The sequence below is a fragment of the Monodelphis domestica genome, chromosome 5 (genome assembly GCF_027887165.1).
Source record: "Monodelphis domestica isolate mMonDom1 chromosome 5, mMonDom1.pri, whole genome shotgun sequence".
NCBI classification, from domain to species: Eukaryota; Metazoa; Chordata; class Mammalia; order Didelphimorphia; family Didelphidae; genus Monodelphis; species Monodelphis domestica.
Window position 1 is genome coordinate 112,818,265 of NC_077231.1, and position 15,545 is coordinate 112,833,809.

General features: G+C 39.2%; 1 protein-coding gene across 5 annotated transcripts in view; it reads right to left on the bottom strand.

Annotated features, from left to right (window-relative positions):
* Positions 1-15,545, bottom strand: part of IQSEC3 (IQ motif and Sec7 domain ArfGEF 3) — a 227,602-nt gene that overhangs the window by 64,115 nt on the left and 147,942 nt on the right. For all 5 annotated transcript variants that reach the window (XM_056799107.1, XM_056799104.1, XM_056799103.1 and 2 more), the window contains exon 3: positions 12,270-12,510. In XM_056799107.1, the coding sequence (XP_056655085.1) occupies positions 12,270-12,335 (66 nt within the window). In that variant the 5' untranslated portion in view covers positions 12,336-12,510. The remainder of the gene's footprint in view (positions 1-12,269; positions 12,511-15,545) is intronic.

Consider the following 15,545-nt stretch of genomic DNA (forward strand, 5'->3'; position numbering starts at 1 on the left):
CTTTAGGTTCTTCCTACACATCTTTTATATGCATCCCTTCTTCTATTTTTATTGCTGTTACTCTTGTTCAATTCCTCATTATCACCTGTATATACTTTTACAAAAACTTTTTAAATTTGACATAATCAAATTCATTCATTTTGCATTTTGTAATGTTCTCTATCTCTTCCTTGGACTTAAATTCATTCCTTTCCCACAGATCTGACAGGTATACTATTCTATGTTCACCTTAATTTCTTTATGATTTCACTTTTTATATTTAAGTTCTTTACTCGTTTTGAATTTATCTTGGCATAGGGCAGCGGTTCTCAATCTCTTAATTTGTAGCAATGAGAATACATAATGCATATCAGGTATTTACATTCCGAATCAGAACTGTAGCAAAATTACAGTTTTGAAATAGCCACCAAAATAATTTTTTGGTTTGGGGTCACCGCAACATGAGGAACTGTATTGCAGGGTCACAGCATTAGAAAGGTTGAGAACCACTGGTATAGAGTGTGAAATGTTTATCTAAACCTGATCTCTCCTATACTGTCTTCCAATTTTCCCAGCAGTTTTTGTCAAATAGTGGATTTTTGTCTCCAAAGCTGGAGTCTTTGGGTTTGTCATAGACTATCTTGCTGAGGTCATTTACCCCAAGTCTATTCCACTGATCCTCCTTTCTGTCTCTTAGCCAGTACCAGATTGTTTTGATGACCACTGCTTTATAGTACAGTTTAAGATCTGGAACTGCAGGTCCTCCTTCCTTCACATTTTTTTCATTACTTCCCTGGATATTCTTGATCTTTTGTTCTTCCAGATGAATTTTGTTATAGCTTTTTCTAATTCTATAAAAAAGTTTTTGGTAGTTTGGATAACTATATATGCTTTTGTGAAAAGCTCCTACCTAGTCTTGCTGTCTCCTCTTTCTGCCTCTTCTTCATCCTTCATACCATTCCTTATGCACATAGCAAATCATGTAACTCTGATCAAACTGTAAACATCCTAGTCTCTAGCGTTTGTTATCCTTTCCACCTGGAAGCTGTGCTCATTCCCACAGCCTACGCATCCGTTAAGATTCAGCTCAAATGCCATTTCCTCCGTGGAGCCTTTCCTGACTCTCTCAAACATTAATATCTATTTCCCTCTTGGACATAATTTCATTTTTACTTATCCTTCATCCTTCCCCCCACTATTAGGCAGTGAACGGCTTGAGGGCAGGGACAAGACCTTGTCTACGTTTGGTACCTCCACTAATACCTAGAAAGCACTCTTCAGGTAGTGCATGCTTAATAAATATCTCTTGAATGAATCTTCCCATCATTATTTCAAATAAAAAATCACTAGTCTTTCCTATCTCTCATCCCTTCACAGTATTTCTACCTCTAGGGAAATACTATATCCATATTTTGTAGCTTTAGATAGGGGCTTTGTACCAAAAGCAGTTAATCCAGAAGCAGTTAATGTCAATAACTTTTATTAACTACCTACTGTATGCCAGGCCCTGTACTAAGTACTGGAAAAATCAAATGTGGAAGCATAATTAGAGCTAGAAGGGAGTTAGAAGCATCATATATCATTCAAGCTAGAAACTAACTCTGGATCTTCTAATGCTATATTTCCTAAACTGCATCCTATGAAATCCTTGTGTTCTGTGCAATGTGATTAGGAGTTCCCATTATCATAGAGATTAGAGTTAGGAGGAATCATAGAGATCATCTAATTTACATTTAATGGATGAAGAGCCAACATCCTTAAGGGATGTGACTTGCCCAGGGTCACAGAGTAGATGTTACCAGTGCAAGTCCCATATCTCTATTTAAGTGCTAGTCCTCAGTTCTTTCTCCACTACAATATGCTGTTTTCACATCAATACCAGTGATATCTTCCCTGCCACATTTTATATAGGGACAGCTAGGTGGTATAGTGGATAGAGTGCTGGGTCTGAAACCAGGAAGACCTGAGTTCAAATCCAGCCTCAGACACTTACTTAGCTGCATGACATTAGGCAAGTAACTTAACCTTATTTACCTTGGTTTCCTCATCTACAAAATGAGCTAGAGAAGGAAATGGCAAACATTCTAGTATCTCTGCCAAGAAAACCCCAAATGGGGTCATGAAATCAGACAAGATTGACTCTATAATCACAAAAATTTGTCTCAAATATTTACTACATATGATATTTGGGATAGTATGAAAATAGGTTTATTTTCCTGTATTATACTCCAAAACTCCCCCTTTCCTCTTTGTCCTGGAGTCATTCTCTCTCCTTAAATCCCCTAGCCCAGCACTTATAAGACATTATTCCATCATCAAATTTGTTCCCTCAGAGAAGTAAAGTGATTTGCCTAGGCTCCCACAATTAGTGGCAGAATTAGAATCAGAACCCAGGTCTTCTTATTCCTGTTCCAGTGCTTTCTACTACCCTAGCCTATGCTTTCATGCCCAGCCCATTAGGGCTATAGCTACAGACTCAGAGATGGTTATCTGGACCATCTTGAATACAAGGTCTTCCATGGGGATTTCAACAAAACCTTACAAACTCTTCCCATACTCTCAGCCTTTCACCCCCACTTTCCCTCATTAGGGAATTCCATGTCTGTATCTTATAAGGGTAATGAGGCACAAAAAGGAGGTACCCAGGAGAGAGCAGAGTCAGGGTGTCTTAGATGAGGGTCTTTTGATGAGATTCATTCCCTGGCATGAGAAGAGATACATAAGTCCTTTATGCCAAAAAGGTTCATTCCAGGGAAAGCAGACAATTTTATATACCAGGGTGTCAAGGAACTATAAAAGGCACAACAAAGTCCTAAAAAGGAGTCTTTGGAGGAGTAGCAACAGCATAGATGATATCCTTTTGCCTGAGAGTCATTTGCTATTAGAGCCTGCCTTGCCCATGCAGGGTTCATAGACTTCAGTTGTCATTAATGTCTAATGACTCCTACAGAGTTTTTTCATGACTTTTAGGCTCAGCAATTTCACTGATCTTTGCTTAATTCCAGATTTATCCCACTTCTCTAATAAGTAACGAAAAAACTTTATATGGCCCGAGTTGTGCAAGGGCTAGAGATTCTCCAGAGAACAGAAAAGGTAGATTGGTGATGGAAGAATGGGGTTGGAGCATCTCTCTTGCCTCCCACCAAGCCCCATGCATCATTAGTAATTACTGCTTAGTCACTCCTCCCCAAACAGCTGTCTTCAGCTAACTAACACCAGAGTCAAGGAGGCCTTAGAACAGGGTTCCATTTCTCTAATGTGCCTCTTGATGTTAATTAGTAGGCTTCATTTTGATGACTTGGGGCCATGGGGGCCTACACTAATTGGGATGGATAGGAGATTGATGCTAAATTGGGTTGGGGACAGAGTGAGACTGGCTATCAGGACCTCACAGTATGTAAGGCTCCTATTAGGTTTGGGTTGGGGAGGTCAGAACTCATATGCTTAAAGGTTTCTTCTGAAACTTTAGTCAGTGTTTCCAAACCCAAATCATACTTTGGGTACATAAAATATCTAAATCCTCTGCTAAAGATTGTTCTGTCCTCCATAGTCTCAGTAAAGTAAATAAGTGACTCAGTGATTCAGAGAGCAGAAAGAAGGAACAGGGGAGGAAAGCCAGCCAGATGTAGGTGAACCAAGATACGAGTCACAAGAAAGAGGAGAAAAGGAAGCCAAGATTTTTTTAGAGGTATAGATTCTAAAAAAGTAATTTTATTTGGTAATAAAAGTTTTACAGATCAGTAACAACTTGTTTCAGAGTGACAGAAAATAAGAATACTTTTTTAAGATTATAAGGAACAACCAAAGTGTTAGCTACATCAAACTGAATTTTAAAAATTATGTTTGAGGTAACCCTCCATGTGTCCTGGGGTAAGGAAGCTAATTAGGTACCAGAGAAAAAGCAACAAGAAGTAGGCATATGGGAGGAGGACAAAAATACCAGCACTAGGACAGGGGTCACGTGGGATTTAGAATGTTTAGATTTGGCTCAATAACTGAAGAAGCATACAGAAGGTAGGTCTCTTCTAAATCTCAGGATTGACACAAAGAAGGAGACAGAAATTCTTTTTGGACCTTTCACAGAATAGGCTATAAAATCTCTTTTGTTAGATAGCTTTTAGTTAAAGGATAGGTACCCATTCTCCCATGTAGAAGAAATTTCATGAAAGATACCATCAGAGAAGTGTATGATAGGAAAAGAAGATACAACTGTTGCATAATAAGTCAGGGTTAGCCAGTGGACATCTCATCCTCTTCTCTGGTATCTCTTCAATGTCAGACCAAGCGGAAGGTTCTCACCATGTTGGTGGCTACTCCTTGGCTGATTTATTGTAGGACATAGACAAGAGTCACCCAGGATGGCCAGGCACAAATAGACAGCTATTTGTATCACCAGATAGAGTCCTCAACATTAGTGGGATAATAGATCTAATAGATTTGGAGTGCCCATGCTTTTGGGAGAGTTTAGGGTTCCTCAATAAGTAGAGATGGAGAAATGAATAAGAAGAGTCAAAGGGAATTCTATTTTCCCCAAATCCCAAATGTCATTAACCATAGTTCAGCAGCTCTTTGTCATGTACCAATGTATAAAAATCCTTCTGTTTTCTACAGACAGATGCTTCTACCCACTTCCTTTACCTTGACCCAATTACCCCATTGCAATAATCACCATTTTACCCTTGAGTAAAGTATAACCCTTGGTAAGATTGGATCTTTAGCCTGACTTTCTCAAAACCTGGGTCAGGGAAGTAGGAAGCATATGAGGATCATTTTCTTTCAGATCTGGAATATTAATACTTCTAGCAACCTAGTATTATCCTCATTCTATATATTTCATAGAATCAGAGCTAGAAGGGATGAGGATGTTGGAGTCCAGAGAGATTATTTGCCCAAGATTTAGAAGAGAGTGGAACCTTGATTTTAAGTCTAGTGCTCTTTTTACTATACCATATCATCTCTTTGACTGCCCTGATAGAACATAACATTTAGTACAACAGATGAAACATTAAACTTGAACTCAGAGAACTGAATTCTAATCCTTGTCTCTTACCAATTGTTTGACCTTGGACAAAACACACAATTTTTTCTGGGTTTTGCTTTCCTTTCTGGCAAAATGGGAATAATAATATTTGCCTTGTCTGTCTCACAGAATTGTTTCTAGAATCAACCTATACTATACCAATGCAAGACATTATTATTATTATTGGCAGGTTTAGGGGAGTAGAACTGAGAAGAGTTTTGTGGGGGAGATGCACAGAAACTATGAGGAAAATGGACAATTTCAGCCTAGCTGGAAGCTGAGAGAGACAGCTTCTAACCTGAGAATTTATAATTCCATAGAGCCTGCAGGGAGTCCTAGTTGGAAAGAACCTCAGGGGATTATCTTTCCTGGATCTTTGCTTTATCATTCAATTGATGATGTGATTCTGACCCTGAAAAGGAAACTTGACTAAGGTTGCAGAGTGAGTTGATGGAGGGGAAGCTAGAATTCAGGTTAATGCCTTCTAGTAATCACTCACCATATTGTGTCCCTCAAATGCAGACTTATTACCCTTTCATGACTCCAGACTTTATACCATGGGCTTCCATTTTATTTTCTCTCTCCTTCTCCATCAATGAGATAATCTGCTGCATAGTGTAGTAACCAAGTAGTTAGATTAAGTGAAGGAGTGTGGGGAAGTCCAAAATTGTAATTAAGATTAAAAAAATTTTATGCATTTTATGGGTAACATACAGATATTGCAGTTGATAGATAGATGCTCAATCTGGAGTCACGATGATCTAAATTTGAATCTCAGACACTTAATGTTTTCCTAAGCAAGTTACTTAACATCTATAAGCCCCAGTTTTCTCAGCTGTACAACAGGGATATTAATAACACCTTCCCTGCCCCCTGCCAGAATTGTTGTGAGAATCAAATAAAATATTTGCAAAGTGCTGTGTAAACTTTAAATTCATCTAGAAATGCTAACTATTATATTTGTTATTGCTATTATTATTAATTCTGTGTGCCTGTTGCATGAGGAAGGAGATGAAAAAAACAGGTGAAGAGGCAGTGAGTGATACCTGGGGAATATGTGGGAAACATTAGGCTACAGATATGGCCATTTTTGAGAGGGATAAGTACAGGAGACCTGAGTCTGAGCAGACCTCCCCTCAGCCAGCAGAGAGTTCTGGAAAAGAGAAATGTCTAGTTTGGCAGGAGATGGAAAGAAAAGAGGCCATTTCTTTCTCTCTGTATCCCAAAAGGTGCTCTATCTCATGATACACCAGCCAACCCCTTCATGAGAATCAAATGGAAACCATCAGTAAATTTAAAGTAAATTTAAAGCTGGTCAGCAAGTCCACTGATCAACTTGTTTTTATATATTTATATCTATATATTTATTCTTTGGGCCTTTTGTATTATTTATGGATTAATTCTTTCCTTGTGAATAAACTCTTTAGCGAGCTCATTTGGATTCTAGGATGTGTAACAGGGAAATATAGAAGAAAGGTTAGTGTTGAGTAAGAAGCATCCAATTATGAAAGGATGTAAGAATGATTAGCAAAGTCTGAATAGAACATTGGACTTCAGACAAACAAGGGTTTGAGTTAGTGTTGAGATATTCATTCAGTACTTCCTGACAGTCAGCATGATCCTAGCATCTGTGCTTTCACAGAAAAGACCTTTCATATAATCATCACAAAATTATAGATTTTCAAGCTGTAAAGGACCTTACCAGCCACCCAATCTGACTGATAACCAAAAGGAAACTCCACTAAAACTTACTCAAAAAAATATTCATCCAGCCTCTTCTCAAAGACTGTCAAAGAAAGAGAACCCAACATCTCTTTAGGCAGTTCATTCCACTTTTGGAGAGCTCTCATTGTTAGGGTGTGTTTCCTGACATCAAGCCTAAATTTATCTCTTCACTACTTTCACCCATTTCTTCTGGTTCTGCCCTCTGGGTCCAAACAGAATAAATTTAATAGTTCCTCTGCATGACAGCCCATTCAAATACTGGGATATGCCTGTCATGTACCCTTGAATTTTCTCTCGGCTAAACATCCCTGATTCCTTCTATCACTCCTCCTATGACATGAATTTGATCCCCTTTACTACCTTGGTTGTTCTTTCCTCTATGCTCTCCAGCTTATCAATGCCCTTAAGCTAGGTACTCAGAAATGAACACAATATTCCAGATGAGCTCTGACCAGGGCAGAGCACAGAGGAACTGCCCTCTGCTTTTTCCTGGAAGCTGGGCCTCTCTTTAATGAAGCTCAAGATCAAATTAGCATTTTGGCTGCCACATCTCCTTGCTGACTCATCTTGAGGTCACAGCCCACGGATACCTTTAGATCTATTATCTAGTCATGTATCCTTCATCCTGTACTTTTGAAGCTGATTTTCAAATCTAAGACTTTACATTGATCCTATTTCTCTTCTTAGGGGAAAAGCAATTTTGTGAAGTCAGCTGCAAAACCAGAAAGATATAGGTCTGAGTCTCTGTTTTGATACATGCTGGTTGTGCAATCCTGGATAAGTCTACTAATCTCTCAGTCTTGAGAAAACACTCTATAACTGGAAGTTTCAGAGAAGGAACCAACTTGATTAGCAGAAGTTTTTTCACCCATATACCAATGAAGTCAGAGATCTAGTCCTTAGCCCTGCTTTCTTAGGGATCATAGGAGGCACGATAGAGATCTTTTAGTCCAATGCCTTCATTTTTCAAAAGAGAAAATAAAATTTCAGAGAAGTCAAAGAACTTGTTTAACTCACCAGAAGTTACAAGAAGATCTAATAGAGTTTTCAAAGTCTGATTTTTCACTCTCAGTTTTTTAAAAGAGAAGAAATAGTAAAGATGGAATTTGAATACAGGTTCTTTTTACTTCAAAACCAGTGTTCTTTCCACCAAATGAGTTCTCATCCATTCTACCACCATCCCTTTGATTTTACAGATAAAGATACAGAAATCCAGAATTAGGTGAGTGACTTTCCCAAGGTTACACAATTCGTGATAGAAACAGAACTGGAATCCAAGTCTTCTAAGCCCCTCTCCAGTGCTCTTTCTTCACACTATTTCTACCCTAACTTCTTAACAAAAATGTTAAATCCTTAACTTAGACATAAAAAGAGTACTTCTATACAACAGAACACAAGAGGGTTCACTGTGAATCTCCATTTCATACCATTTGTTTTCCTTAAAAATAGTATGTTGTAAATTCTCTACATTATTTTTAAAACTGTCCTCTTTTCTGTGCTTCCTACTGAAATTCTTTTTATTCTCTTTTGTGCATTTAAAAAATATTAAAATGGGCTTTTGGGGGGCATCATTGTTACTAACTCCTGCTCCTCTCCTCCTCTTCTCTAGTTAAAAACTGAAAGAGGAAAAAAACTTTGAACAAATAAGCATAGTCAAGCAAAATTAATCTACACATTGGCTGTGTCCAAAAATATATATATTTCTGTACTTCATATTTATCACTTTTCAGGAAGTAACATGTTATATCATAGAGACCTAATTGGTCAGAGTTCTTAAGTTGTTCAAAATTATTTTTTTCAGAGTTTTATCCTTGTTTAATTGCTCTTCTGTTTCTGCCTTAATAACCAAGATTCTCTGAGATCATATTTTTCATAATTTCTTATGACTCAGTGATATTTTATCACTCATATACACAATTTGTTCAGTCATTTCACAATTGTCTAAGAGGAAATCTAAAACATGTCCTTGGATTCTAGTTCTCTTCTCTTCTCTTCTCTTCTCTTCTCTTCTCTTCTCTTCTCTTCTCTTCTCTTCTCTTCTCTTCTCTTCTCTTCTCTTCTCTTCTCTTCTCTTCTCTTCTCTTCTTTTTCTTCTTTCCTCTATTCTCCTCTATTCTCCTTCCCTTCCCTCTCTGCCTATCCTCTCCTCTCCTCCCCTTTTCTCTCTCCTCCTTCATGCCCCTCCCCACCTCTCCTCCCCTCTCCTCCCTTCCCTTTCTCCTCCTCCCCTCCCTTCCCTTCCTCTCTCTTCTTCTTTCCTCTCTTCTTTCTCTTAATTCCCTCCAGGATCTGGAAATATACTTTGCTTGTGACTATTCCCTCCCAGTATTAATCTACTTTTTAACTATTTCCCTCCATTCCCACTGGTTTACCTGTGAGTTTGATGTAGTTCTACACCACACTGTGTATTCAACTCTCCTTTGTCCATTTCAGAGGAGGAAGGTTTATCTGATGCCCATTCTTCCTTCTATGTCTGTATATTCTTCTTCTCACATACCCCAATCATGAGAACCAGCACCCTCTTCTTCCTCTTTTCTATACTAGTGTTTTTTCTTTTATTCTCTTTCCTCTCTTCAGAACTTTAGAACAGAACCAATCCACCCCCCCCAGCACATTCATTTATCTTATTTAACTCCCTCAACACACTTTAATGACATTAAGCTTCCAAAGAGGATATTTGTTACTTTTCCCTTCACTAGAATGTTATATATAATAATATATAGTTCATTTTAATTGCCCTTCTAAATTTCTCTGGACTCATGTATGTATTTCAGAAATTCCTACTCAGATCTAATCTTTTCAAAGGAAATATTTGAAAGTCTTCTTTTCTATTAAAGTTCCATCCCTCCAATCCCCTGTAGGATTATAAGCAGCTTTGCAGAGTAAGATATTTTTGGTGATAAGCCTATGTTTTTTGCCTTTTCGACTTTGGTATTCCAAGATTTCCTTTCATTTATAATAAAGCTACCTAATCTTGTGTGATTCTAGCTGTAGTAGTTACTTAGTACTTGAACTCCTTTTTTTTTTCTTGATACTAGAAGTATTTTCATTTCTTTCCATTTCATTTTCTATAATGTAGGAGCTCTGGATTTTTGCTTTGATATTTCTGGGACTTTTCCTTTTGAAGTTCCTCTCAAGAGGTGAACAATGGATTTATTTGTCTTCTAGTTCTAATAGACGTGGACAATTTCATTTATGATTTCTTGAATATAGAGCCAGACTCTTTTTTAATTAAAGTTTTAAGAGAATCCAATGATTCTTATATTCCGTCTCCTCTTCCTTGTCTCCATTTCCCCCTATTTTTTCAATCTTTTGATTTTATTCTAATATTTCTAAAATATTCTAATATTTATTCTAATATTCTAAAGTTATCTCATGAAGTCACTGATATAGCTGTGTGGTTTATTCTAATTTTCAGATATTCCATTTCCTGTTTAAGGCCTTCCACTATCTCTTTTAAGCTGCTTATTCTACTTCAATCCTTTCTTCCACAAATTTGATTTCATTTTTATCTATTGCTTCACTTCTTCTAAGTATTCATCATCTGTGTAGAACATCATTTTCCCCCCCTTCTGCTTGTAGTTGTTATGGAGTTGCTTACTCTTACTGGAGAATCTCTAGATTTAATACCAATTGGTTTTTTTTTTTTTAATTTACTCTTCCCTCCAGCTTTAGTTTCTGAACTGGAACTTTGCATTGAGATCAAGTCCTATCTCCTGGTTCTACCAGTTGGAGTCTCAGGAGTGCTTGATCTCATCTTGAATTCTCTGGGTTCCTTATGCTTCCCTCTACCTCCTAGGATTAGGACTCCCTTGATCTTCAGGTTCAGAATGCTGGATCTTCAAGGCCCTCTCTGGTGTCTCAGAAGTGTTAGGATCCCTGGTCCTGAGCTGTTCTGGTCTGAATGCTGTGGTGACACTGTGCAATGCTTGTCACTGTCCTCTGCCACTCTCCTAGGTCTTTCAAGGTCTCCACTCTGGGGATCTGTGACAACCCTGTACCTTTTCCAGGGAGTCCTCCATTCTTCATGTCTCTAGACACAGCACCTTTCAGGTTACCTATGTCCCATCTCTTGTCACATGGGTGCACACTTTGTTAAAAGGTTTTCCATTCCTATTGCCTTTGGGCTTCTGGCTAACCTTATGGAAGAAATGAAAATGTACTTTTTCCTTGGATTTCTGAATTGCTATTGGTCTGGTGCAAACTTCAGGACTTTGCTAGGATATATATGTGAGAGTTGGACAATTTACCTCCCCTTTAGGCAATTTCCTTGGCAAGAAGGTTTCTCTTTAATTTTTTTTTTTGCTAAAATACTAAAATATTTTTTAAATTCTCTTATTCCCCACATTCCCTGGGCTTTTGATCCTTATAGTGAGTCAAAATCTGGAGTTATCTTATTTTTTATGCCAAGTAAAGAACATTTCCTATCTCTATTCCTCCCCTACCTCAACTTACACCTTACAATCACGGAAATGGGAGGCCAAGAATAATAATCTAGGAACATCTCTTTATGCTTGGGCCTTTACCGATAAATCTTATATTTGAGTGAGTGAGCATATATTTAGCCTTAATTTTAAGTGAGGAAACTGAGTTCCCAAGAGTTAGCAAGGACTTAAACTACTGTCTTCATATTCTAAATCTGGTGTTCTTGATGCCATATTGCCTTTTTGTATCCAGTCCAAGATAAGAAATACCCAGGACTATATTCCCCTTGCAATTTTTTCAAGATCCATCTATATCATGGACAGGTTGAATATCGTAGTTAAGCTCTTTTTAAAACATATTTTTCAAAGAATCAGATGATTCTTATGTTGTGTTTCCTTCATCTGTTTTCCAAGTTTGTTATTTGTATATCGGTTATCTCAGTTTTCACCTTATTTTTCAATCTTTTGATTTTGTCCTAACATTTCCCATTTTCTCATAGAGGTCCCTCTCTTTAACATATATATAGGTTTTGTGGCACAATGTAAAAGAGCCAAGAATTTTGAGTTAGAAGGATCTGGATGCAAATTCTGACTTTTATGGCTTTTGGCGAAGCATTTCTCTGGACCTCAGTTTCTTCATATTTATAATGAGAAGGTTCGACTAGGTGTCTCGAAGGTCACTTCCAGCTCTATATGCCTCTCTTACTCCACAAGAAGGCAATGCTACATTTGCCTAGTTGCCAGATGACATGAACTTTTCGTGCTTTTCCTACAAGGACACAGGGCAGAAGTTGCCAGAGGCTTTTTTTTTTTTTTTAGGGATCTGTTCAGCTTTCTGTGTGAAGGTCCTGGATGACAAGGAATTAAAGGAGAGGCAATCCTGGCTGAACTCTGCCCTACATATCCAAGAGGAGTGTAGGAAAGATTCTGAAAGGAGGATGAGCACATTGGTTGGCTCACCTGGGAAACAATTAAATAGATATTTCTTTGGAGGAGTTGGCCTCTGAGGTGGTGGGTGGGAGGGGCAGGGCACCTGGAACCATAGTGACAATCCCCAGAGACAGGGCCCCTTCTTGCCTCCCCTCCCCACCCTCCTCCCTTCCCTTGGAGGCCCTGGGTACCTGTTTATTCTTTAAGTCAAGGGAGAGCTCGTAATCAGAGGCAGTAGGAGCATGGGAGCAGAGCATCTTGGCATGCTGCTGCTGGCCAGGGGAGGCTGTGTGGTGGAGGCTGGCCTTCGTTGCCAGCACGGAGGTCCCCCCTGCCCCTAGCAGCTCCTCCTCCTCCTGCAGCTCCTGGGCGCTGGGTCTGCTGGCCGAAGGGTCCTCTGTGCCACCCCCGGCATGGATGTAGGAGTCGTCACTGTAAACAAAATGCAATGGTGCTCGGTTGGGGGAGTGGGTTAGGGGTGGGTGTGTACAGATGGAGTGCTTGGGCCCTTGTCCCCCACCCAGGCTAGAACTCTTTTTCTGGCAGGGGGAACCTGAGGTCCAGAGAGGGGAAGTGGTTTTTCACAAATTCACACATCACCTCTGGAGACAGGAGGTGTCCCGTCCAGGAAGGTTGGCTTGGTCACACAACCTCAAGGGTAATCAGGCTATTGCCCAATGACCTTAGGACCTACACTTGGGTCGCTTTTCCCAACAAAGGAGAAGGAAATAGCAGTGGTGTGGGCTCCTGGACAATCTAATAGTCTGACATGCTCAGGATTTACCTTTCCTGATGCCTAGAAGTTGTCCTACCCAGAATGGTCCAAGCTCTCCAGGACACTGAGACTGGGAATGGAGGGAGGAGGAGAAGGAAGTCAGAGAGATGAGTTTAACCTTCAGTGACCTTGAGAGGATGAGTGCAGGCTCAGGAAGGAGGGGTCTGAAATTCAGACTTAACATGGAATAGGGCATAAGCCAGACCATACATAGAGGCTAGATGAACTCATCTTCACATTGAAGAAATTGGCACAAAGTGCTGGGCACTTTTCCACTGGCTTCAAACCCTGAAACTCTGCCTGGTCTCAGAGGGATTTGCCCAGATTATTATGTGGTTCTCTCTCAGACAAGAACTCTCTGTCTCCCTTGATTGGGCCTATTCAAGTCACATTTAAATGATAGGATTTAGAACTGGAAGGAAATTTAAAGGTCATCTAAATGTAAAAACTGAGACCCACAGAGTTTAAGTTATTTTTCAAAGTAATACTGATAGTAAATTGCAGACCTGGGTTTCAAACCCATCCCTATTGGCTATTGGCATTTTAACACATTGCCTGGGGAAGAAATACGCAGGTCCACATTACCTTCACAGTTCTTTCCATTTCTTCTGGATTCAGATGGCTGGCCACTGGGATATAATATAGCCCATGGGAAATGGGCAGGTCCTATGGGAAATTGAGCTACATGGCCCTTTTGGGCACTATAACAGGACTAAAACCTACAAGCATTTCCTCATAACATGTTAGACCTACCCTTCCTCCTTCCCACCTAAAACAGGGACTATTAATTTTCCCTAAAAGTAGATAAAACAGTTCTGAGTTGATTGGCCCTTGCTTCCCTAATGCAACTTACTGGTCACCTAAATGCATTAAAAAGTCCCACCCATGGCCAGTTGGGGCCCCTCTGGTTGAGGGAGTTTTTGAAGACCATGCAAGTAACCAGGTCCTTCATCATATCCTGCCTATATTCCATATGGAAATCATGGAATGGGGAAAAAGAAGTTTCATCCTGAGAAGCTATGTGCCATGATATCTTTGTATTTCCTTGCTGTATCACGGCAAAGTAAATCTCCTTTTGTTAATTGTTCAGTGGCTTGTTCACAATTACCTTATTTTATCCTAACATCAAACCTGAACTAAAAGAGTCTTGGCATTAGAGAATCTTCCAATAGGTGCAATAAATTTTTGGGAAAGTGGGGGTTGGGGTGGAGAATTGTAGGGTGTAATTAGACTCATGTATAGGTCTATAAACCTAGCAAGAGCACTTAAATTATGCTGATGACTTGTCTGCATGGGATTCTTCTGGTATGAATCTAAAGTCATTGGCTCAAAGTATATCTGTTCCTTATTTGTTCAGCTTCTTCCCCACTTTTCCTGAAGCTGCCACTGGGCTAAGCCAATGACCTCCCCTTCTTGCTCTGAGGCACCACCATGGGATGCAGAATTGCCATGAAGCCTCCCTTGCAGGAGGGACTCTTCTCAAATGTGCCACTGCACTTTTTCTGGCCCTTTCCTATTCACTGAATAATATATTATGTATTTATTAGTAGAACTATTCCTCTTTCTGTCTTGCTTCCTTGCTAGATCATGAGTGCAGGGACTGTGTCTTTTGTCTTTGCATGTAATCGGCACAGAATAGGGTACTTAGATTTCATATGATCAGGATAGAAATTAATGGTACTGTCATCTCTCTCTTTTTTTTGGACAATCTGCCTTCATTTCCCTCCCTCTCCATTTTTGACCCTACAGTTAGCTCCACTCTATGCTGTTCTCTGCTCTTAAATCTTTTTTCCCCTATCAACAATTCTCTCTTGTAAAATCTCCATCCTGGCTTACTCTTACCACGTGCTTCTTCCATTCCTACTTGTGTATTGCTGAATGGAGTCAGAAGTCACTCAACTGGTACATTCATGCTAACTTCAATAATGAAGCACAGTCATCTTTTTATTTGTCTCTAATTTTTTTTTGCTATATCACTTCCAAAAAGTCTTTTACACACTTTCCCCACCTCATACTTTGATATCTTCCTTCCCCACCTCTTTCTCATCTTAGGTCTTTTGTCTCTCACTTTATTGAGAAAATTGAAGCTATTTGGCACAAGATCTCTATTTCTTCATCTCAAAATCCTTTATCTGTTCCTCCAGTCTCTGATAACGATGTGGTCTTGTCTTTGCCACAGCTAACCCTTGTCTACATGTGCTCTTGATTTGATTTCCTGCTGTCTTCTCCAGAAGAGTGAAATGTCATTCATTCTGTGTGTGTAGAAATCTTTCTCTCATATCTAACATTTATCTTTCTACAGGTTTCTTCCCTACATATCCAAGCATTTCCCATCCAAAGAACTTTCAATATACTCTACTATTCCCTCGATTATCATTCTATGTATTCCCTACCTTTCTCAAACTAGAAAAAGGCATCTGTATTTTCTGTATCCACTTCCTCTCCTCTCACTCACTGCTAAACCCTTTGCAATTTGGCTTCCCACTTCATCACCTGACTGAAATTGCTCTCTCCAGAGTTATCCATGATCTCATTTGCCAAATCTGATTGTCTTTTTCAGTTCTTATCCTTCTCAATCTATTTGCTTTATTTGATATAGTCAATCACTCTCTTCTCCTGGATACACTCCTCTCTCAGCTTTCTTGACTTTATTCTCTGACTCTTGATTATGTTTCTGTTTAACTGACTCAGT